The sequence below is a fragment of the Triturus cristatus genome, chromosome 6, assembly GCF_964204655.1.
Source record: "Triturus cristatus chromosome 6, aTriCri1.1, whole genome shotgun sequence".
NCBI classification, from domain to species: Eukaryota; Metazoa; Chordata; class Amphibia; order Caudata; family Salamandridae; genus Triturus; species Triturus cristatus.
Window position 1 is genome coordinate 583272590 of NC_140589.1, and position 23385 is coordinate 583295974.

The window sequence follows — 23385 nt, forward strand, 5'->3', positions numbered from 1 at the left end:
GGTATCCCCGACGACGCTGCTCCACGACGACATAGACGCCGCTGCTTGCACCATGGTTCGAGGGCACCACTCGCAAGTTACATGATGCCCCGTCCTCATCCCGCACCTCAGTTTGGCCTACCGGCACCATCGATTCGAGTTTGTCTGCCGACGACAGCGCTCCAGCAATGATGACGGCGCTGCTTGCACTGTGACCTGCCAGCACCGCGAAGAGCACCGCATCATTTTGCACCGCAGCCGTGGTCTCACCGACGCCGCTGTACAACCATCACCGAGCTGCTGACTGCAACGCAACCTGAGGGCATGGCACGCCGCACTGCTGCACTTCACACAGCAGTACCCGACGCCGGCGCTCCCAACTTAAGCCGCGGGGAGTTCGATCTGCAATGCGTGTGACTTCAAGGGCCTGCCGACTCCTGCACCGACTTCCGGAACCGACGCCTTCGGGGCTCATCGAGGAGTCGCCGTCGCCCTACATTTCTAAAGGTACTGTTTTGCGGGTCTTCCAGACACCGTAGCTGGCCCGCGACGCCGCGGTCAGCCAGAACTGTTTGGATTTGTTGTTCACGACGCCGTGATAGCCCCGAGCGATTGACTTCAAGGAACTGTATTTGCAAGTCTATTTTGATTACTGAAGATTTCTGAGAACTGTATTGTGAATTTTTATCGTTTTGGTTTTGTTTTAAGTATATAAAATAATTGGACATTTTTCTAAAACTGGTGTGGTGTCCGTTTGTAGTGTTTTCACTGTATTGCTGCTGGTTATGTGCAAATGCTTTGCACACTGCTTTTGAGATAAGCCTGACCGCTCATGTCAAGCTACCAAGGGGGTGAGCAGGGGTTATCTTAGGAGTGTAACTTTCTTATCCTGACTAGGAAGAAGGGTCCCTACTTGGACAAAGGTACCTACCTCTGCCAACTAGAGACCCCCATTTTTAACAGTAACCAATGCGTTTCACCCAAACATGGGTTTCTTCAGGGCAGATCAATCTTTATGACAGTAGTTTCTGTATAACCTGCAACACTCCAACGGGTGTTCTACATCTTCCGTTCACCACTGGTTGTATGCAAGAAAGTCCCCAACAGTGTATACGATACAAAGAATTCTGAAATTCACAATTGATTCGAAGTAGTCCTTAGTTCTAATTTGTAAATTGAAATGTTCAGCACAGCCGTCCGGCCCGCCGCATCCTTATCCACGTATAGCACTGAGGTACTGGCCTGAGAGTCCGGTATGGAGCCTGCCCAACGCAACAAGTGGTACACCAGAGCAGCACTCTAAAGCTCAGCAAGCAGCAATTTATGGCAGCAAGCAGTAATCAACCTCCAAGTGCTTCAGGCAGAGGTGGCAGTGGCTAGCGGCACTGCAGCATTTGAAAGGCTGCCGAGCTGTGGTAAGCACTGCCCACTCCAGTAGTTTCTCAAATTGTGCTATAGTTGTGAGGATGGTCATGATTATAATTGTAGAGTAAGGAATAGTTCTCCTGCAGCATTTGCTACTAGAAGCATAGTCAGTTGGTAAGTGGCCAGTGGGATGAGGCCTTACTATTCATGAGGTGATTTGTGGCAGAGGGAGGCTGGGCTCAGGACTGTGTAATGGCTTTGGGTGATTTTTCTAAATTTTATACTGGCAGGGCAGGAATGGGCAGTATACAAAACCCAGCATGAAAAGTACACCTGGGTGAAAAAAATCAACAACAAAAAAACTTCATTTTGAAATCATGTGAACTGCCTCCTCACAACGCTGCTGGAGTTTAAGGTGCTCGAGGGGACATGTGACCTACTATTTCAGGTGCCTTGAAGCAGTTTGAACATCTTATTAAAGGTTCTCATTGCTCAAAAGAGAGTATTTCTGATATCTATCTCTTTCCATTGACTGCATTGCTTGGCTTTACTTGTATGAAAGCGCCACTTTAAGTGTCACGCATTTGGCACTGAATTTCACACATAAGTACATGAAAACAATGGAAATGTCACATTTAGGCAGTCTGGAAACTTAGCAGCTATGCGCTTCCCCATTGTGAAAGAAGAGGTTGGCACCCATTCACTGAAAGAAGCAGAAAAGTGGATCCTAATAGTGCCACCAACAATAAGTTATTACCACAAAAACTGCTTACCTTAGCATTCATCTTTCTTAAATGAATGGGAGCTCAGGAAACATCATGCTTGAGTTCCCGAAACTAAAACCAAGCGAAGCATGGACAAACAAATCCTTAAACAAAAGTGAAATCAGCCAGCTTCCCTCAGCACCCTAGACGGAGAACATTTCAAAACAAGTGAACAATGCACCGCACTGTAAGTTCCCTGATATCTTGACAAGGGAAAATCATCTTGCAGGCCTCGCAAGCAGAGGAAACTTCCACTAAAGCAAATCCAACGAAGAATCCTCAAAAGTCCTGCATACCCCATCCGGAGACAATAAAAAAAAAGAACAGAAGGATTCTGGGACAGTTAGTGGAGCAGTCCTGCCAAGTACCACGCAACAGGAGTTAGACTATTGCTTTTTAGGTCAGGTGTGCGCATCACCGCAGTAAAATACATTAGTCATGCATAACTGGAGCTCCTCTGATTTTGCTAAACTATGAGGTGCTGCATTTATTTGAATAAAATGAATCCAGCATGCTCGGCATTGCCGGGCAATTTTTTAAGGAACTGCTGTGGCTGGGACTCACTCGCATTGCTATGGGGACACTGAATTAGTTGTTTATTTAGTTCTTCGGTGCAGCCATCAACGCCGGAGTCATGTTTCTTTAAAAAAAATTGAGTTGAGAATAAACCTGGCCTCCCTTGATCATGTAGATTCGGCAACTAGTGTCGCCTTCAATACACAAAATATGGCGCCTTTGGCTGGTTAGGTCGCGCATGCGCTGCATAGGCAAAAATACCTTTTGCAATCGATTCCGTTCTTCAGTCAAAAACGTGCATGCATTGCATTGCTTTGAATGCAACGCATGCACGTTTGGCTATTCCCTTGCGGGAGCGAGCTTTAACATATGGTTCCTGCTGGCTCCCGCATGGGAAACAGCCGCAGGCCCCCTCCTCTCCCCCTTCCCCTGCTGCCTCTTTCAGCGCGAGGCGCCCGCTGGTTCTTTTTTGGATCCATTTCACAGGGAAGCAACTAAATGAAAGAAGGAAAGAGAAGTTGTGAACCGTTTCTTCAAGTCAACGTTTTCAGTAAGTGAGGACTGAGGGGCGCGCTGGTTATTATCTTGAAACCCTGGTTACTCGCTCTTGGCTTCTGTTTCATTCGTTGCACTAGGTTGTTACATTCACAGTATTTTAATTTGTTCTTCTCCATCATTATTTAGGGGAAATTTAGTTTACCTAGTCGTTAAAGAGGGAAAGTGTGTGGTGAGTGAGTCACAGTATGGTGTGATGTAATACTATGATGCCTTGTTTCACTTGCAATGCGCAGAAAAACTTTGGGTAGATGAAGGTGACCCTAAACCTTGAAAGTACTTTATGATATGCAAAAATCGAGAACTTTGCCGACATAAAAAAAAACACAGCCCTACACGTTTCTACAGGAAAGGATGCTAATATTGTCTGCAGACGGACAAAACATTCAGGATTTCTGTGTATTTCTGAGATTGCAGAAGGGATAGGGGAGTTATAACAATATCTAAGCTGCGCTGCAGTGAAACGCTTTAGCTGGACGACAGGGGGAAGGTACTAAAATGTAAATAATCCCCTATTTTTGCAAAACCTCTCTGAACCCTAGCGCAGTAGAAAATAGTAATATTTTAGAGAATGTTGCGCGTGCAGTAAGTTTTGATTTCTCTTGTGCAACACAAGAGACTCCTTTCTTCTTTTTTTTGCTGTAATTCTTGACAAAAGAGCGTTTTAAAGTCCCTTTGACAGAATCAGTGGCTGAAACAGTGGAAAGACGTCGACGCTGCCAGCCGCGAGAGGCAGCAGCGTCTGAGTGGTAATGAGGACTCGAGACAGCGCCTCCTCGGTGGCCTTGCCACAGACAGTGACGCGTCCGCCCACGCAACCCTCTCTCTCAACACATATGCTGCTTTTTACCTCTCTCCCCCCCTCCTCCCAGGTGGTGTGGCTGATGCAGAAATGCAAGGGCCAGGCAGTCGGTCTGGAGGCCTCGCTGCTGACGTAGGTGATATTTACAGAATGAAGACGATTTTAGATAAAATCCATTGTCTCAGGCAGTGTTGAAGCTTGCCGTTTACTGTTCCCAGTCGGGTAGGTTCCACTTGTGCAGCGGGTGCAGTGGCACCAGGATCCAGAGGCCTGAGCAGCTCACTAAACCTTGATTATTGGCTGTGTGTCACAGTTGAAACAGTGGCCAGGGGGCTCCATTTCCTTCCTTGCACCAGGGCCAATGGCACACTGGCTAGTTACGTCACTGCAGCTTGCCGTTTCAGAGCGCTGCTGAGGTGGGACTCAGTCTCTTTGACATGTTATACCCCTGCGCAATGTCCTGCATTGATCCTTCCTAACACCTCCCTTGACGCAGCTGCTTCAAAGACTTCTCTCTCATACTAGCAGTGAGCATCGCAGATGTCCCAAACATCTCCCATCACTGCTCTTTCAAAGACACTTCTCTTGCCATGGCTCCTTCAAGGATATTTCTCTTGCAGAACCATGCGGAGACCCTTCAAAGTCTAATGTCAGATCCCACTGCTGAGCTGCCAAATATCTCCCATCACTGGTCCTTGCAAGACATTTCTTTCATCATAGCCCCTTCAAAGATATCCAGGGCCATTGGAATTATGTGGCAGGGAAGCATCACATTATGAAGCACGGGTGACTAAATTATGCGGCAAGAAAAAGTAAATCATGCGATGCAATGCAGCACATTTTTTCATAGTTATGCTTCATTATTTTGTGATTTATAGACATGGTGATACTGTCTGGGCAAATATTTTATCTGATTAGTATCAGTTTAACTACCAAATGCACATTTAAGCAACTGAAAGATGACCAGTTTTTCTATTTGAAGGGCCTTCCACGGCACCTGAACACGTCACCGTGTTTTCAGTAACATTTTGATCAGTTTGAGCTAGAAACAATTTTTGGTGCTAAAATCTGGATATTATGCGGTAGATGACAGATTACTTGGCAAACATGTGCAATTATGCAGCCTCAGAATTGCATAATTCCTGTAACCCTGAAGATATCTCATTTCATACAGACACTTCAAAAACATCTTTGACACGCCAGAACCAGTCACTATCTACCACACTTTTCTCTCATCACAGCTCCTTCCATGACATCCATCTAATCACAGCCCATTCCGAGATATCTCTCTCACGCCAGAGCCCAGTGCTGATCTTCCAAAAATCTCTCATCATGGCTACTAAAAAGACCATATCTCACCGAACAGGTCCTTCAAGGCTATCTCCCCCATCCAGAGCCTGCCCTGGATCTTCAATGACATTTCTCCCATGCCAGAACCCATCACTTAATTACCAAATATTACTCCCATTTCTTTCTTTGCGGGCACTTCAAAAGCATGTTTCCTTGAGACCAGCACAGCACCCTTCACAGCCTTGCTCTCATCACAGATCAGTGCAAGACACCCCTCTTATGCCACACCCAGCCCTCCTGTATTTTACATATCTCTTCAATTGCCCAACACAACCCCTTCCAAGACATTTCCCTTATTTCAGCTCCTTGGAGGTAATTTCTCTCATTCCAAGCCATCACAGCTCCTTCCAAGACATATATTTCCTCACAGGTCCTTCTACGAAGACATCGCATCCCTTACAAAAATTCAGCACAGTTGCTTGCAATGCATGTAAACACAAAGCCTTTTTAGAATATCTGTGGCATCAAATATTCTACCAGGATGTATCTATCTCCACAAGAAAATCATCAAAGCTCTTTCTAAAATAGTTATGTCATCACACCTCTTTCTAAGGAAACTCTCTCTTCACAAACCCAGTGATTGTCTCTCTAGAGTCTAGAACATCCTTGTCATTGCTGGCTCCTCACAGACATCTCTCACGTCATATCCTCTCCCAAGACATCTCTCAGATCAAAGCATTCTCCAAGACATCGCTCTCTTCTCAGTTAAACCCAAGATATTTCTCTCCTCGCAATCTCTTGTAAGACGTCAATCTCCCCAGCAGCGGCCTTGACTCGGACCAAGACATCTCTCGAATCAGAGACCTCTGCAAGGCATCTCCCTCCTCACTACTTCTGTCAAGAAATTTCTCTCTTCACATCCCCTTACACTATATATACATATATATATATACACACACACACACATATATGTATATACACACACATATGTATGTATACACACACAAAGCAAAACCAAAGGAAATGATGGACGGAGTGTTGAACATTGCAAGCACTCACCCCCAGTCAACTGATATGGGTTTAATCCATCACCGTTCTTTAGCCCACTCTGCCACCCCAGTTCAGACATGGCCATATGCAAATCAGTCTGACCCTGTGCCTCATGGGAACAGTCCAGCCCGAACTGCCAAGCCAGGTCTTCCCTGGACTGGAAACAAGCTTCCTAGGACCGGTTTCTGGCATTTCAGCCGTCTTCAGCCAGGCTTGCTTGAATCCAGTGGCAAAGTGAGCAAGGGACTCACGTCTGAGCATACCCTGCCAACTTATGGCGAACAAAGCAAAACCAAAGGAAATGATGGACGGAGTGTTGAACATTGCAAGCACTCACCCCCAGTCAACTTAATATAAACTTAAAAGGGGCTTTGCATCCTGCCACATCTCTTTCCTGGCTTTTCATTGGTGTCTGTGCTTGCCAATTACTTTTCCTCCATTTCTATTGGCTGTAACATATTTTCCTGCATTTACCAATGCTTGTTCCTCATCTGCTTCTTTTATCAGTTTCCCGTAGCCATAATACTATTAACCTCTTTCTGCTTTTTCATCTTGCAGCAGATTTACATAGCACAATTTATTACCCAGAGAGATTAAATAATTTGCCTAGAATCACAGGCTGTTGCGCCGCTGAGACTAGAACCAGGAACCTCAGCTCTTGAGTCAGCCGCTCTGGCCGCTGTGCCACATCATCAGCACTGCATTACCGATTCTTGTTTTCTAAGGCGCTCGCGGTCCGTAGCCCAAGTTACTAGGAAAAATATTAATGTAGACATCAGGTTTTAATGAGAATATCACGCTTTCATGTAGCTACGCACTCTGGTCGGCCGGGTCCCAATATAACATCCCAAAAAAGCGTCAGAACAAAGTTTATATGTGTACTCTGATCATACATTACGTCATTCCATGGATTACAACACCGCTGCGCAAGCGGTCGTGCTCACAGTTGCGTGATAACGATTGAGCATGGCAGGCGATAGTAGAGATGCACGCTCAGTACTCATGGACAGAACGTGGTCCCACTGTAATAGCTGCTAGATCACCAGTGGGTTAATTTTCATGTATGTGCTTTTTAATTATTTTTAATTAACTATATGGTTGTTGGGTCTACGGGTGAACTGGCCTAAGTCTGCGGTATTTCCGATGCAGCCATTATCGGAAGAACAGCGACACACCCTACCTTGTACGCCGATGAGGTGGGCCTTTGACACTTTTAGATATCTGGGTGTCCAGGTTTACCATTCCCAGGAAGACCTCACAGACGGTTATCTGGAAAGGGCGATCACCAGGGCCCGTGCAGCCCTCCCATTTTGGTTGAGCTTACCCTTATCCCCCATGGGGCGGATGGCCATATCTAAAATGCTCCTACTCCCCCGGCTTTAATATTTTTTCTGGAAGCTCCCTTATAGACTGCCACGTAAACTTTTCAAAGACCTAGAATCACTCCTTACATCCTTGATTTGGGGGGGGGGCTTGAGATCCAGAGTGGCACTTCAAAAACGGTATCTCCCCTTATCTGAGGGGGGCCTAGGGGTGACGAATTATGAACATTACTATGCTGCTGCGCAGCTACAGTGACCAATGAGATGGCTTGCAAACAGCAATCTGGCTGAACTTCCCCCCTGGGCGATGACACTGCAACAGCCAGACATGATTGAATGGCTGTCAGGCACCGATACCGCGCTACTAAAAAAACAGGGCAATTTGTTAATGCTGGCAAGACGCTGCTGGCTAAAAAACGTGCTACCCAAGGGCCGGTCTACACCGTTTGGTGGACGATTATGGGATGCCACCGGGGATATTCCTGCTCTACACCACTCTGTAACAGCACTTCTTACACTTATGGGGTAACACTCATAATGAACCTACCACTTCCCAGCCTCTGCAAACTCTATTAACACAAGGGCAGGGTAGGCGTGCAATCACGGCAATTTACAACTCTCTTAGGCCTGATCCGACACTTCTGTTGGCCCCATTGCACGAGTACTGGGACACAGCACTGTCCACTAATATTACTGATAAACAATGGACACAATGCATAAATCACCCCAGAGTTGTATCACCAAATGCTAGACTGAAGTGTACACAGTTCAATTATCTCCATCATACGTACTTAACACCGCACAGGCTGGCACACATGCATCCCACCTCGACAGATGTCTGCCCCAGATGTCTGGCTCCAGAGGCAACATTTCCCCAAATAGTGTGGACGTGTCCACTTCTCAGACCATTTTGGGATGAGGTGGCTGGTACACTAACAGTGGCAGCGGGGACACCGATAACACCCCAGGGCCCGCATTTTTTGCTGGGAATAACGAAGCGCAACGCACCATGCAAGGATCTCAATAAATTCTTGGACCTACCACTGGTGCAGGCAAAGCGCAGAATAGCTATGTCCTGCAAGTCGCAGGCAGGCCCCAGCACCCAATTATGGCTCCAGAAGCTCCGTAGAGCACTCGTAGCAGAATATGAGTCACACTCACTAGTTGCATCTAGGCTACCCACACAAATCAATCTCGGACAATGGTGAGAATATTTGACTGCCATCGAAACTAAGCTGCACACAATTGTCTCAACTACACCATAGGGTGCTCCCTCGCCCCGTGCACCCACACAGGTAGAAGGGAAATCACCACACATACTGCATATCCTCACACACTACAAACCCTTGTCTGGACATGGATGGGTAGGCGCTGGGGGTCCTCTCTCCCCTCCCCTCCCCTCCCGACACTCCCTGACCCCGCACTTGCTCGCCCACACCTGACGGCACAAAAACAGTTCTTATTCCCGAATATAAGGCAGTCGAGTAAGGAAAATATTGAGCAATCTGTAATTCTACTGATAGAAACAGTAAGCTTTGTGTCTGAGTTATAAATTGTCAATACTGGTTCAAAAATATAATTTTGAGTTAATGTGTGACACTCCACCACAGCACAGCCGCTTCTGTAATCTGTGCTGTAGTAACATACATGTCAGTTAAAGTTCATTTGTATAACCTGTTGAAAATTACTAAAGATCAATATGAAAAAAAAACGATATGGTTGTTTAAAATGTTTAATCTATTGTTTCCGCGTGTTAACCCAAGCGCCGACTTTTGTGCCAAATTCACGTCACAGACGGCGGTACCAAATGCGCAGGTAGTGCATGTGGAATACACTAGCGATCCGTGCGTGTTTAGTTTCGCCCTTGGTGACGTCAGGGAATAATAAAAGGAAGGTGCTTAGCGAGAGTCAGTCCACGCCGCATCTAAAATAGCATGTGCACTTAATTTCTTTCTAGGCCTGTCAGCACGGCTCATGTGACTGAGAGAGAGTTGTGGACGGGGTGTCCCTGCATTCCATATTTATTTTTCTGTGGTCCACCTCCCCCTACAAACTACCCCTCCTCATTCCCCGCCCTCTGCATAGCTCCCTCCCTACTAAATCCCCTGTCCAGTCTTCTGTTTGCCTGAATGCACACCTGCCATTTCTTTTTTGGTATTGAGACGTTTCAATGACTTTCATATTCCCTCGACAGTACACACTTCCATATTTTCTACAGTATTATTATTTACAAACATCTGCATTAACCCCTTCCATGCTCATGACGGAATGGTTTCGTCATGAGCACAAATGCAAGTGTGCTCATGACGGAACCGTTCCATCACGAGCACACTTTAAAAAAATCCCTCTGTTGTACACAGCAGAGGGATTTCTCTTTTGCTTTGGGAGGTGGGTAAGAGCTTCCTCAACCTCCCAAAGCATGATTAGGGTTTTCATTGTAATAACGATCGCACGCTGGGCGCGCTGTTGTCATTACAATGAAAACAAAACTGAAACTTAGTTTCAGTTTCACAGTTTCAGTGCTTGTGGGCCTATCTCAGTCCCCCGAGCCCCGAAAAACATGGGAGGGGTATTGTTGGAAAGGAGGGCGATCCCCAAGCGGGATCCACCCACTAGCCAACAGGGAGGGGGGAGCTGCCCCTTGGGCAAGGGCCTTTGCTCCCCCGATAACATTTTGCCAGATAGCCGAAAGCACCCTAGACGCCAGGGATTTCTTGTTGTTATAGGCCAGGGGTGGAGGCTACCCAGAATAGGCATGCCAATGCCCCGACCCTAACCCCCCAAAGAAGGCATAAGACTTTCTGCCCCCTCAGGAGGCAGATGGGGGTAATAGCCCCTGATCTGCCCCCTAGGCACCATGGATTTAATTCCCTCAAATTTCATCGAAGTGGCTGCCCAGAATGGGCATACCAATGCCCCCACCCCCCAAAATAAATGCCACAGTCTTTCTGCCCCCCCCCCCCCAAGGAGGCAGATGGGGGCAGTAGCCCTTGATCCTCCCCCCGGGGGAGCAGAAACCCCCCTAGGCACCAGGATTTTTTTATGATTAGGGGTGGGGGCTGCCAAGAATGGGCATGCCATTGCCCCACCCCCCAAAATTGGCCAGTCTTTTGCCCCCGACCCGGGAGGCAGATGGGGGCAATAGCCCCTTATCTGCCTCCTCAGAGGGTAGAAAGCCCACTAGGCACCAGGGGTAGATTTTCAAACTTCAGGGGCAGAGGCTGCCCAGAATAGGTATGCCAATGCCCCCAGCCCCCCAAAAATGATGCCAGTCTTTCTGCCCCCCCAGGAGGCAGATGGGGGCAGAGAGCCCACTAGGCGTCAGCAATTATGCTGGCTTTTTTATACGTAGGGGTGGGGGCTGCCCTGAATGGGCATCCCAATGTCCCCACCCACCCAAAAAAAATAGCCACAGTCTTTCTGCCCCCCTTGGGGCCATATCGAGGCAATAGCCCCCGATTTCCCCATCCCCAGGGCGACAGAAAGCCCACTAGGCACAGTCTTTTTTTCGGAATGTGCATATCTGTGGATTTTGGGTCCTAGACAGCTGGCGCCCGAGGAAACCTAGCAAACTTATAAATTTTTTCAAACTAGACACCCAGGGGATTCCAGAATGTGGTGACTTGTGTGGCTCTTACTCGATTCTGTTACCCAGAATCCCTTGCAAACCTCAAATTTTGTGGGGAAAAAAAACAAATTTTCCTCACATTTCTGTGATGGAAAGTTCTGGAATCTGCGCAGATCCACAAACGTCCACCCACCCCACATTCCCCAAAGTCTTCGTATAAAAATAATACCTCACTTGTGTGGGTGGCCTAGTGCCCGCGACAGGAAACGGCCCAAACCGCAACATGGACACACCACATTTTTCGCAGTGATAACTGACCCTTTTTTGCAAAGTGCCTAGCTGTAGAATTTGAATCATAGCTCTGCTGACACCAAGGGAAACCTAGCAAACCTATACATTTTCGAAAAGTAGACAGCCAGGGGAATCCAGGATAGGGTGACTTGTCTGGCTCTCACCAGGTTCTGTTACCCAGAATCCCTTGCAAACCTTAAACTTTGTTAAAAAAAAAAAACATTTTCCTCATGTTTCTGAGATGGAAAGTTCTGAAATCTGTGTGAATCCACAAAATTCCACCCACCCCGCATTCCCCAAAAGCTTCCGAGAAAAAAGGTACCTCACTTGTGTGGGTAGGCCTAGTGCCCGCAACAGGAAACGGCCCTAAACGCAACATGGACACACCACATTTTTACAGTGATAACTGACCCCTTTTTTGCAAAGTGCCTAGCTGTAGATTTGGAACCCTAGCTCTGATGGCACCTAGGGAAACCTAGCAAACCTATACATTTTTTTTAAAGTAGACACCCTTGGGAATCCAGGATGGGGTGACTTGTCTGGCTCTCACCGGTTCTCTTACCCAGAATCGCTTGCAAACCTCAAACTTTGTAAAAGAAAAAACACATTTTCCTCACATTTCTGAGATGGAAAGTTCTGGAATCTGTGTGGATCCACAAAATCCCACCCTGCATTCCCCAAAGTCTTCCAAGAAAAACAGGACCTCACTTGTGTGGGTAGGTATGGCGGCTGCAACAGGAAATGGCCCAAATCGTACTGTAGAGACTTCAAAATTACCTATCACAAAACTATCTGCTTTTGCAGGGGGGGGCACCTGTTTTTTTTGCCCCAGGCTCGCGGCCATCTAGGGAAACCTACCAATCCCACACATTTCTGACAGCTTGACACTCTGGGGTGTCCAGTGATTAATGGCTTGTGTGGATCCCCCAACGTTTCCCTACCCAGAATCCCCTGCAAACCTCAAATTTAGCTGAAAACAAAATCACTTTTGAGGATCAACGCAAGCCATACCTCATTGAACTCCCCAGGGTATCTTTTCAGAAATGTGTGGGTTTGGTAGGTTTCCCTAGATGGCCGCGAGCCCGGAGCCAAAAAAACAGGTGGCCCCCACTGCAAAACCAGGTCGTTTTGTGATAGGTCATTTTGAAGTCTCCACAGTACGAGTTCGGCCATTTCCTGTTGCAGCCACTATGCCTACCCATACAAGTGAGGTACCATTTTTATCGGGAGACCTGAGGGAGCGCTAGGTGGTAGAAATTTGTGTCAGCCCAGTGGTCCTACAACTTTCCCACACAGAAATTTGACAAAATATTTATTTTTTCTGCAAAATTTGAGGTTTGCAGGGGATTCTGGGTAGGAAAACTTTAGGGGATCCACGCAAGCAATACCTCCCTGGACTCCCCCTCCCGGGTCTCTAGTTTTGAGAAATGTGTGGGTTTGGTAGGTTTCCCTAGATGACCCAAGTAAAATGATATCTCACTTGTTGCCTGCTTCCATCTTGAAAAGAGTAGGCCAGGACACAGCCTGGGATCTACTCCCTCGTTGGGTTTCATTGCCAAGCAGCGATAGGCTTAAACTTGCCTTTAGTGAACAGCAAGAGACCATAGGCTCTCCTGTAATGGAGAACACCAATGGTTCCCCTATAATAGCATGGCCTCCAATGCAAGACGACCTGAGACTGAGAGCAGCATTCACAAGTCGGTCCTTCCTGCACCATTACTCAGTATTGCAAAATGTGTGAGGTACTGCTGTCACGCATGCACAGAAAATCTAACAGCGTGACCCTGAATGTGCTGATTTATACTATGCAGCACTGTAACTGAACCCAGTGTGGTACTTAACCAGTGCTTCATTTGAAACAAGTATTTGCAATACAAAAGGTCTCGCATTTGCGAGAGATTAAGCAATTGGCATTGTAAATGACAATGCCTTTTATTTATCTGTTTTGATAATTAACACATAAATAAAAGGCATTGTCATTTACAATGCTAATATCGCAAACCTTGCTGTCGCCGAAACCCCGCGCTTCCGCATAGCGGGCGGAAGAGCCTTCACCTACATCGCGGCAAAGACCTGGAATGAGCTCCTGATCAACATCAGAAGCTCCCCAACACTGCACACCTTCAGGAAGAGCCTCAAGACCTGGCTCTTCGGCTGACTCAGAGCTGCCACCCCTGACCCCCCAGAGCCTTGAGACCCTCACGGGTGAGTAGCGAGCTTCACAATTCCCTGATTGATTGATCGATTTCATTTCAAATAAGAGGCCGCCATTGTCCTGGGCTGCTTGGAAGGTGAAGTCCCGCTTGGCATGCTTAATGTTGCAGGAAAGCATGTTGTACCTGCAGTAGGAGAAACTCATTATTAAAGAAAATAGTGCTTAGAGACTAAATAAGACATACCGTGTAACAACAGAAGTAAAAGGGCCACTCCTCAAGGGAGGTCACAAATGAAGACAAGGCGGTACTAAGGAGGGACTAACAAGACTACTAACAAATTAGAAGCCAGCATTTACGAAGGACATTGACACAAGCCTATGACAAATATGGGTGGAGAGTGGGCGGGGCTTCAAGCCTATGACAAATATGGGTGGAGAGTGGGCGGGGCTTCAAGCCTATACTTAAATCCAGCATGCCTCACTGAGCAGCGCATGCGCTGCCCAGGCTCAACCTAAAAACACTTGGTGTCACAGTCCAAGGTAATTCTCAAGAGGTCAGTGTAGCTTGCTCCAGGCACTGCTGCTGCGAACAACGCTAAATTTCAGTACCAACACAACTACTAATCATCACACTCCTACCTCCACTATCCTTTTCAAGTAACAGACTCACATGTCAACCGTTCAAATTGCCATATTTCCCTATACTAATTCACCACTAATCCTTTTTGGGTTCCGGAGTAGCGTGCTACTCTACAAAAAGCGCATCAACGCATCGTCAGAGGTAGTAAGCGCTATATAAATGCGATTACAATTACAATACGGCCCATTCTCTGTGCACTAATGCATGTGCGGTGCTATGAGGCTAGGATCCTGTTTGATATCTTCCGACCTAGCATTGTTCAGATCAGTGGTTCACACAACACTTATTTACAAGCCTCTTACGCCATCTGTAGGTCACCTTTTCCAATATTAAATGTGATGCACCAGCGGTGCAAGGGGCTTGTAAACAGCCCCTTCGTTTTTAGGTCGAGGACCGTCCGGTCTGCCGAAGGCAGAACCGGAAGTCAGAGATTTAATGTTTTGGAGAAGAGGGGCTTGCACCCGCCCCTCTTCTCCCCTCTTCTCCATTGGCTGGCCTCTTGAATGCTGGCCAGCCATTGGAGAAGAGGTTCGTCACTCCGAACAGGCCCCGTCCTTTTCGGATTCGGGGGCGTGTTTTTTGCAACTTTTCTGATTATCTCCTCCAGCCAATGGCAAGAGGAGAACACGTCCCCGAATCTGAAAGCGCCGCTGCCTTTCTCCGAGGCATTTCTGCATCGCCTCGGAGAAAGGCAGTGGTGTGCTTGTTTTTCTTTCTTAGCAATCAAGCCTCGGCGAGGCTCGCCTTCGTCTCTTTCTGCTTGGGTTTCCGCTCGGCTGCGTGTAACGTGAGCATCCCCCGAGTTCACATATGGGTCCCTCGCGACAGAGTTTACTGGAAGGATGGTGGGGGGGGGGGAGGTACAGCCGAGCCTGTCTTCCACAGCTACCCCTACCGTCCTGCTGCCCACCTCGGAGACGCATCGTCAGTCAGGGACGCGGAGCTGCTACCACGGCGGCCACACACCGAGTAGGAAGCAGCAAGTGTGAACGAGCCCAAGGGTTTAAGTGCCGGGTCAAACAACCCGAGACCAAAATACAACTCCCTCCTTCCAGCGCAAACTTTCTGTTCTTCCCTTCTTAGTTCATTCTGCCCAGAAAACGTCAAAGGCAAGCGTGGACCCGTCTCAATGTCACGACCCCGCTGCACACATGAGAAGGAGAATAATAGTAAAGTCGCGTGATGGGGTAAACATCTCAGAAACATCGACACGCAAAACGAAGAGATGTTATATTTTGTAGGGTCTACTCCGTACCACTCTTTGGCAAGTCCTGTATCTTTAAGAATCGCCAAGAGGCATTCCAGAATGCTGCTTTGTTTCATGACGTCTGCTTGGGTTTGGAGCTCTTACGTGACGTCATTCACAGGGTGGCCCTTTATAATGAGCTAAATGGGGGAAAGCAGCAAGGGTGGTGGAGGATGTCATTGAGCTGCTCTCGGTCATTCAGATGAATTAACATCTAGGAATCGAAGCATGAGGTTATGTTGTGTTACGTCATAGTATGGTGTGATATCTTTTGTTTCTTTGCGGTAACGTCACGGAATTCTGAAAAAATCTGATACACGCCAATACCCATAAAGCTTGCCCCGCCCCTTCAGAAGATACATTAATGGTGTCATGATATTTCTTCCTATGAAATTCTATTGAAGTTGTGATTTGTTGTGGTGGTATGCTGAGATGGAGTTCTTGTGCATTATGCTGTGGTATATTTTGTTAAGGTATGTTATATCGCATTACGGTAATTCATATCATGATATCGTATATAATGACACGATGATATGTTACCCGTGTTTGAAATAGTCTGTTAGCTATGTCTCAATTTCCCGAGCCCTCCGCCATAGGCATCCCCTCTTAAACCTAAATATCTACTTTCTTCTTTCTTAGTCATACCCTGCGTGTACAGCGGCTGAAGTTACAAGTGTGTGACATTTGGGCGCTATACAAAACCTTAAATAAATACAAGATAAATAAAGCTGTGCCGTGATGGTGGCTTGCAGTTTTGTGCTGATATGACAGTGTGTTTTTTCAATGTGATGATGCTATATTTTCATATTATCGTGTTACAATTTTCTGTTACGAGGTTATGTTCTGATGTCATGTTTTGATATGCCGTTGTTGTGTAGCGTTAGGTTGGTGTGGCGCTCATTGTCGTGGTACATCACGGCATGTTACGCTCTGCAGGATTAATGATACACCGGTATGGCACCGAAATGCCTTCAGGGGTTCTGCTGCGCCCCCCCCCACACACACACACACTTTTGTGTCGTGTAGTGTGCCAGCTCTTCCAGATCATAAACAAAGATCTGCGCCCGTCTCCTCTATTCTGCCTCACAGTGCATACCTCTCCTCCGTCTCTCACTGCCACCTCTTCTGCAGGTGGTGCTCTGAAGTGGACTGGGCGGCACGTGGCGCGTTAACGAGGGACATGTCTCTCCCATGTAAACAAACACCCGTTGGTCAGAGGCACGCCAGGGATTCTAAGCGCCATATAAACATTAAACACCATACCGTACCGTACCATACCGTACTGTTCCATACCGTACCGTTCAAATACGTACCATATACCATACCATACTGCGATGTACTGAATTGAGGAACGCAGGGCAGACTCGTCGTGCTAGTTTTATTCTGGGGGTAGAATATGTTACGTCACCTCTCCCCCGGCCCCTCTGTACATTATTACTTCGTCTCACCCTCCGTGCCCTCTCACGCCCCTTGAGGTAAAAGACGCATGCCTCTCCCACACTCACCTGATTGGAAGAGATCCAGGCAGCCTGCCAATGCTGCCAAGGCAGAGAGCAGGACTGGCAGAAGACCTGTCTGACACTCCATGCCCCGGGTGGCAGCGGTGTCTCGCTTCTCCGCAGGTGGCAGCGGTCTCTGGATTCACTAACCTCCTCTAACTCTTCCCCATGTTACTGTTCTCTCTCCTTTCACTTCCCATGTCCCCCTCTCCAATCACTGCTCATCTCTTCGTTGCACAACATGTCTATGCCCATCCTGCCGTTGGCATTGCCCTAAATTCTGTAGTCATACACGGTCCACTCTCTTCTGTCACTGCCCCACTACACTATATAATCGCTTTTCTAGTGTCATTCTATTCCCTCCTGTCACTGCTTATCTTTCTCTCATATAACCAGGGCCAATGGAACTATGCAATTATGTGGCTGCAGCGATTTTCGTATAATTATAGATTTGCCGCATTCACCACATAATCCATCATCTGCTGCAGCTGCAGATTTTGACAAATGTTTTTGTTTCTAGCTCAAACTGTTCAAAAGTTACAAAACATGCCAAGACACGTGTTACTGCACAGTGGAAGGCCCTTTGCAAAGCTGGGCTGATCCCTTTCTATTGCTCTGTTGTGATATTTGGATGTTAAACTGGTACTAATGGGTTTTCAGTTCTATGCAGGAGGCTGTGGTGTAACATCCCCTATCCCCTGTATGAACAATCTCAGGGTAGCATGTATGTGGTTATAAATAGGAAAACACACAAGATGATGGACGGAATGTTGCACATTGGCAACACATTCACCCCCAGTCACAGATATGGGTTTAATCCATCGTTAGTCGTCATCGGTGCTATTGGACAAGCCTTCATTTGTTTCCTGTGAATCTTCTACTAACCGTGGTAAAGAATATACACCTAAAGGGGTCACTGGTGTGACTGGTGGTGGGAGCAGCCCCTATCTAGTAACCTCCCTTTTTTGGGTGCTTTGCATACCTCGTTTGTGTTTGTGTTAGCTAATGTTCTTCAACTTAGACCTGGTTCACTTGAAAATGATTCTCAGTTGGAAAGCAATGTTGTAATTCCAGAGCCAACAGCAGATTTTCCTTGTTCCAACATATGAACATGCTCAGAAGGATAGCTTGGGTCAAAAGGGGGCCTAAGATCTTTGAGAGTCTCTGTATAGTTGTAAACTCCAATAGACCTGTGTGCGTGTGGGAGGCTCTGTGTGGGTGGCTTTTATTGTAGGTGGTTCTATGCGTGGGGCTTTGTCTGTGTGTGGGTAACTGTGTGTGTGTAGGTGGCTATGTGAGTGGCTCTGTGTGTGTGGGTGGCTTTGTGTGCGTGGCTCGCATTTGAGAGTGATTACGCTATTGACATTGTAAATAACAATGCCGTTTCTTTAAATGTTTTAAAAACAAAAAAAATATGTCATGAGCAATGCCAATAAATCTAACTTTAACAATGCCGAGACCATTGCATTGTAAATGCTTGTTTCAGAAAGTTGTACCGCTCTTCGCCTTCACAATGATATTCATCTCTACTTTCATCTACCTTTTGCAAAGTGTTCTAGACACCCATCTGTGCACATGCTTCATGCAACCCTGACAGTAGCAAAACAATAATGTCAAAAATCAACAAGAGAGGAAGGGATCAACACGGCTAGTCCCCTCAGTAGATTATCCAGAATCAACAAAGCCAGTGTACAGTAATTCAAAACAAGGGGCACTGTAGTTAAAGCAATACATTAATCAAAAGAGCACAGAGCCACAGATTCCCTATGAACCGTTATGTTCATGGAAAGAAAGTTGGCCACTATGGAACAATACCCAGTGGGTATAAAAAGCCCTCACTCGCCAACCTGGTTGGTGACATGCTTCATCATTGGGCTTCCACTGGGACGACCGAATGTCATCCCAGTGTGCTGCGACGCCAGGTTACTGCGGAGCGGGGTTTGGTGTGTGGGGAAAGTGAATTTAAAATATCCAATTGAGTCAAAAAGAAACTTTAATGATTTTGCTTAATTGGAAAGGAGTAAAAAGGAGTGAGGGTCAAAAAATTAATAAAAGACCTGGTTCACCGGACCCGGCAGCAAGAGGCTGTGTAGGCTATCCACGGGTGCAGAGCAGCAAGGGCGGTGTGCCAATTTGCTCCCACCCCCCTCCCGGGATCCATGAGGCATCTAACGGACTGGCCTCTCTAGTAAACTCGTTCCTCTCCCCATAATTATCACTTTATCTGGCGGAGTTTACACTATTTAGTGTTTTTTTGATTTTCACATAAGCAGCCCACGGCAGGGTGGACCTTAGTGAGTTCACACCACCGGGGCTCCGCACATCCCACTCTGGTCCTGAAGAATGCCCGATTAACACTCCTAGAGGCAGAAACATGTTGACCGCCACGGAGTGAACCAGGTCTTTTATTTTTTTGACCCTCACTCCTTTTTACTCCTTTCCAATTAAGCAAAATCATTAAAGTTTCTTTTTGACTCAATTGGATATTTTAAATTCACTTTCCCCACACACCAAACCCCGCTCCGCAGTAACCTGGCGTCGCAGCACACTGGGATGACATTCGGTCGTCCCAGTGGAAGCCCAATGATGAAGCATGTCACCAACCAGGTTGGCGAGTGAGGGCTTTTTATACCCACTGGGTATTGTTCCATAGTGGCCAACTTTCTTTCCATGAACATAACGGTTCATAGGGAATCTGTGGCTCTGTGCTCTTTTGATTAATGTATTGCTTTAACTACAGTGCCCCTTGTTTTGAATTACTGTACACTGGCTTTGTTGATTCTGGCAAAACAATAATGAACATTTTGTAGTACAAGAATACTTGTGACGGAGAGCTATGAGTGAGATGCAAAATTGAACCCATATTATTAACCATCACATTTGCAAGAATATTACCTCTCTAGTTATAGTTACATGCATAGAGCATGAAATGTTTTTTTTATTTCCTAATAACTTTGACCACGCTTAGCAAATTTTAACTAAACTTTTCACAAAAATGTAATTCTCAGACTCTAATCTGGCTGAATCATTCATCTATGTATGCACTCCCTTTAATTGCCTTTTGTTCTCCTACACACCCTTTCTTCTCTTTTAACTACCCCCGCCCTCCTTTCTTGCCTTTCATCCCCGTCTGTGCTCTCTTTCTTGCCACTTATCCATATCTTTACTTTTATCCCTCACCCGCCATCCCTGCCTTGCTTTTTATCCCCCTCCTGCCCTCCCTTTCTTGCCTTTTCTCCCCTTCTTGCTTTTTCTCCCCATCCCACCCTCCCGTTCTTGTTTTTTATCTCTCGCCCGCCCTCTCTTTCTTGCCTCTCATCCCCTGCGAAGTGCTTGTGAAATCTATTGTTTTTAATATACACTTAAAAGTGGTCTTGCATCCCGAACCCTCTCTTTCCTGGCTCTGGCCCCTCGGCCACATCCTCTCCACTCCCATGATGCTTGTGAGGGCGCTCTTTCCTTTGTCCCTGACTGTTATTGTTAGATAAAAGCTGATTATTCATCACACATAGGCGAAACCAATGCAGTACCAATGCTTGTTTTTTCTGTCTGGGAGGTGGGATCACCTCAAATGTAATGGCGAGGAAGAGAGACAGAGGGAATGACAGAATGACAAAGAAAAAGGAGATAAGGACAAGCAAAAATGGCAAAGACAATGAAAGAGATGGGTAAGAAATAAAATGGCATGGAAAGAAGGAATTAATGTGTGAGAGACAGAACAGGGATACAGACAAAGGTAGTAGATAGGGAGGAGAAAATGAAAGGGAAGATATGGATGAGTGGAGAGGAGAAAAGGATAGTGAGAGAGGAGAAAAAGGAAAGAAAGGTAATACTTGGAGACTCAGGAACAGGTGTGTAGCTAATATTCATGCAGCGGGTGTAATAACACGATATCCAGGAGTGTGCCCAGATTAGAAATAGCTCCATGTTTAATACCAATCCCGGGTGGACCTGGGGGCTATTCTCCTTGCATCATCAGATACCATGACTCACATGCTCCTCCAATGCCATTAAAAAAACATGTTATCCAAAAACTTTTATTGATTTTGGCCTGAGCTCCCAAATCCTGGAGCTGGGCTTTTTAAATCCCCCCATTTACAACACTATAAAACAGTGCTACTCGAAGTGCAGCCCTCCTGACCTTCACTTGCGGCCCCCCAGTAGAACGAGTGCACTACACTGCTGTTTTATTTGGGACAGCATTAACATTCAGAAAAATATTAAATAAGGGTGCAATCGTTTATAACCTAAGTAAACGAGAAGAAACAAATAAGGTGCCTTGCACTATTTAACTTTAGGTAAACATTAATGTTTAAAGAAATCTTGAAACAAATGCGCAAAGATATGATGCAATTTCTTCAAAATTCAAAAGTGTATTTTTATTAACATGCAGACGTGTTTCACCTCAGTACAACAGATTATATAAGTGTATTTAGAATATGTTTTTTAACTGATAGTTTTCAAAAATTAATGTAGAAACATTTATGCCATATGGGCAACAATGCCAATAATGAACTAAGAGGCAAGTCAGTTGTCCCATGGAAACTTCTGGGTGGCCTGGGTTATTACACATATACAAGATTATCGTTTATTAAAACAAACACAAAAGAAGGTTTGTACAGCATATATCCTGAACTAGTGTATTTTCAAAGTGCTCTTATATGTCATAATGATATTAGACCACCGTCTAGGATCACACAATTTAGCCAAGTGTGGGACGCAGGGATTGAGACTAGGTTTTTGGTTTCACATTGTGCAATTCTATTTCGTTCCAATCATGCAATAATCAAGTTACTTCTTTTTTACACTTAAGTCTCTTAAAACTTAAAGTGATAGAAATTCGGAGACAGAAGAACACAATGTTTCCAAATATATGACTTATTAAGAGACTATGGACTTCATTTAGAGCACAGTATGGAAAGCAAAACTCAGAATGACCCAATGTCACTGATCACAACATATTTTTCTTCCCCTATGACCACCTAAACCCCGGTCCACCGTACATCCCCCATCACCACTAAATCCCACTCCCACCATGCAGGCATCAATTCAGCCCTAGGGCACACTACAGACCATACTTTGTGCCCCATGGGAAAATGTTTGTAAGTACCCATGCTAGAAAACAAAAGTTTCAGAATTCGTCCACCAATTACACCTTAAAAGGTGTGCGTTTGCACGCTGCACTCGCCCACTCATTGACATTACGACTCCAGAGTCCTAGAGATTTCTCGATAAAAAAATATAGCACCCATGGTTGTAAATCATTGCTGGATACAAAAGCATATTTTTATAAGACTGCAATTCGAGCTATTCTGTTGAAAGGGGTAGGTTCTTAGTGAAAACGACGAAAAAAGTATTCAACACTAATAAATCTAGACAATATGCACGTAGAGTCTACATTGTAGACTGTTGCAACGGGCTGACAATATGAACCACATGCTGAGCGCTACAGAAAATGCACTGCTACATGGTACAGCTTGTGTCCATCTTGGAATAATAGGAGTTCTGTCCACTGGATTGTGAACAAACTTATCAGCGACAAATGAGTTTCACTATGTTTGAATGGGAATACCTCAAAGGGTGAGAATTAGAATGATAATTTCCCCCAAAAAGTATTACGCTAAGAGAAAGCCCTCTCTTAAATCGTCTATGCTATTTTGATACCAAAACGTACACTAAAATAAACAATTTTTAAAACTTTTTTAATGCATTGCCAATGTTGGCTCCTCGTCATGCGGTCGCTCCTATTGGACTGAATACAAACAATCCCCACTTTAAAATGGCCTCCGCATTCCCATTACGCTAACAGAAAAAACGGACGGAGGGTGTGTAAGTCGGTCTTTTTTCTATGTCTACCCCTACAGACAGCAATGAGGAAATTAGGAATCAGTTGAAAAGATTGTTGCGTTTGACGAAGTAACATTATACAAAGGCTTGTATTTGAGCGCATTAATCTTTACCCTAAAATCAGGAGTGCAGTCTGCGTCCGTTTCTTAATTTCCATAAACACCGCCATTTGCACGCATTCAGTGCTGCTGCAGTACACAGGAATCAACATTCAATAAACATGAACGAAGGACAAGAAGGCTCGTTTGTCATGTTGATCAAATTAGAGCCTTTTACGCACCCGGCGCGCCATTTTCAAGTTGGGTTTGTCCCAATTTACATGGAACATTAGCATGACACAAGATTCGTGTACGTAGGAGCTCTTCATTCTGAAGTGGATTTTTTTTTTAATTATTATTTGAAAAGGCATAACACATGTATATTCTGTGGTAAGACCAGAGGCTTCTGTTTAGGCTTTCTCCTTCTTGCCATTTATTAAACAGCAGCCAGACATGTC

The 23385-nt window shown here is 45.9% G+C and overlaps 1 protein-coding gene across 2 annotated transcripts in view; it reads right to left on the reverse strand.

Moving 5' to 3' along the window:
- Positions 1-23140, reverse strand: part of UBE3D (ubiquitin protein ligase E3D) — a 1075540-nt gene extending 1052400 nt beyond the window's left edge. For both annotated transcript variants that reach the window (XM_085611020.1, XM_085611019.1), the window contains exon 1: positions 23003-23140. In XM_085611020.1, the coding sequence (XP_085467146.1) occupies positions 23003-23100 (98 nt within the window). In that variant the 5' untranslated portion in view covers positions 23101-23140. The remainder of the gene's footprint in view (positions 1-23002) is intronic.
- Positions 23141-23385: the final 245 nt, after the last annotated feature.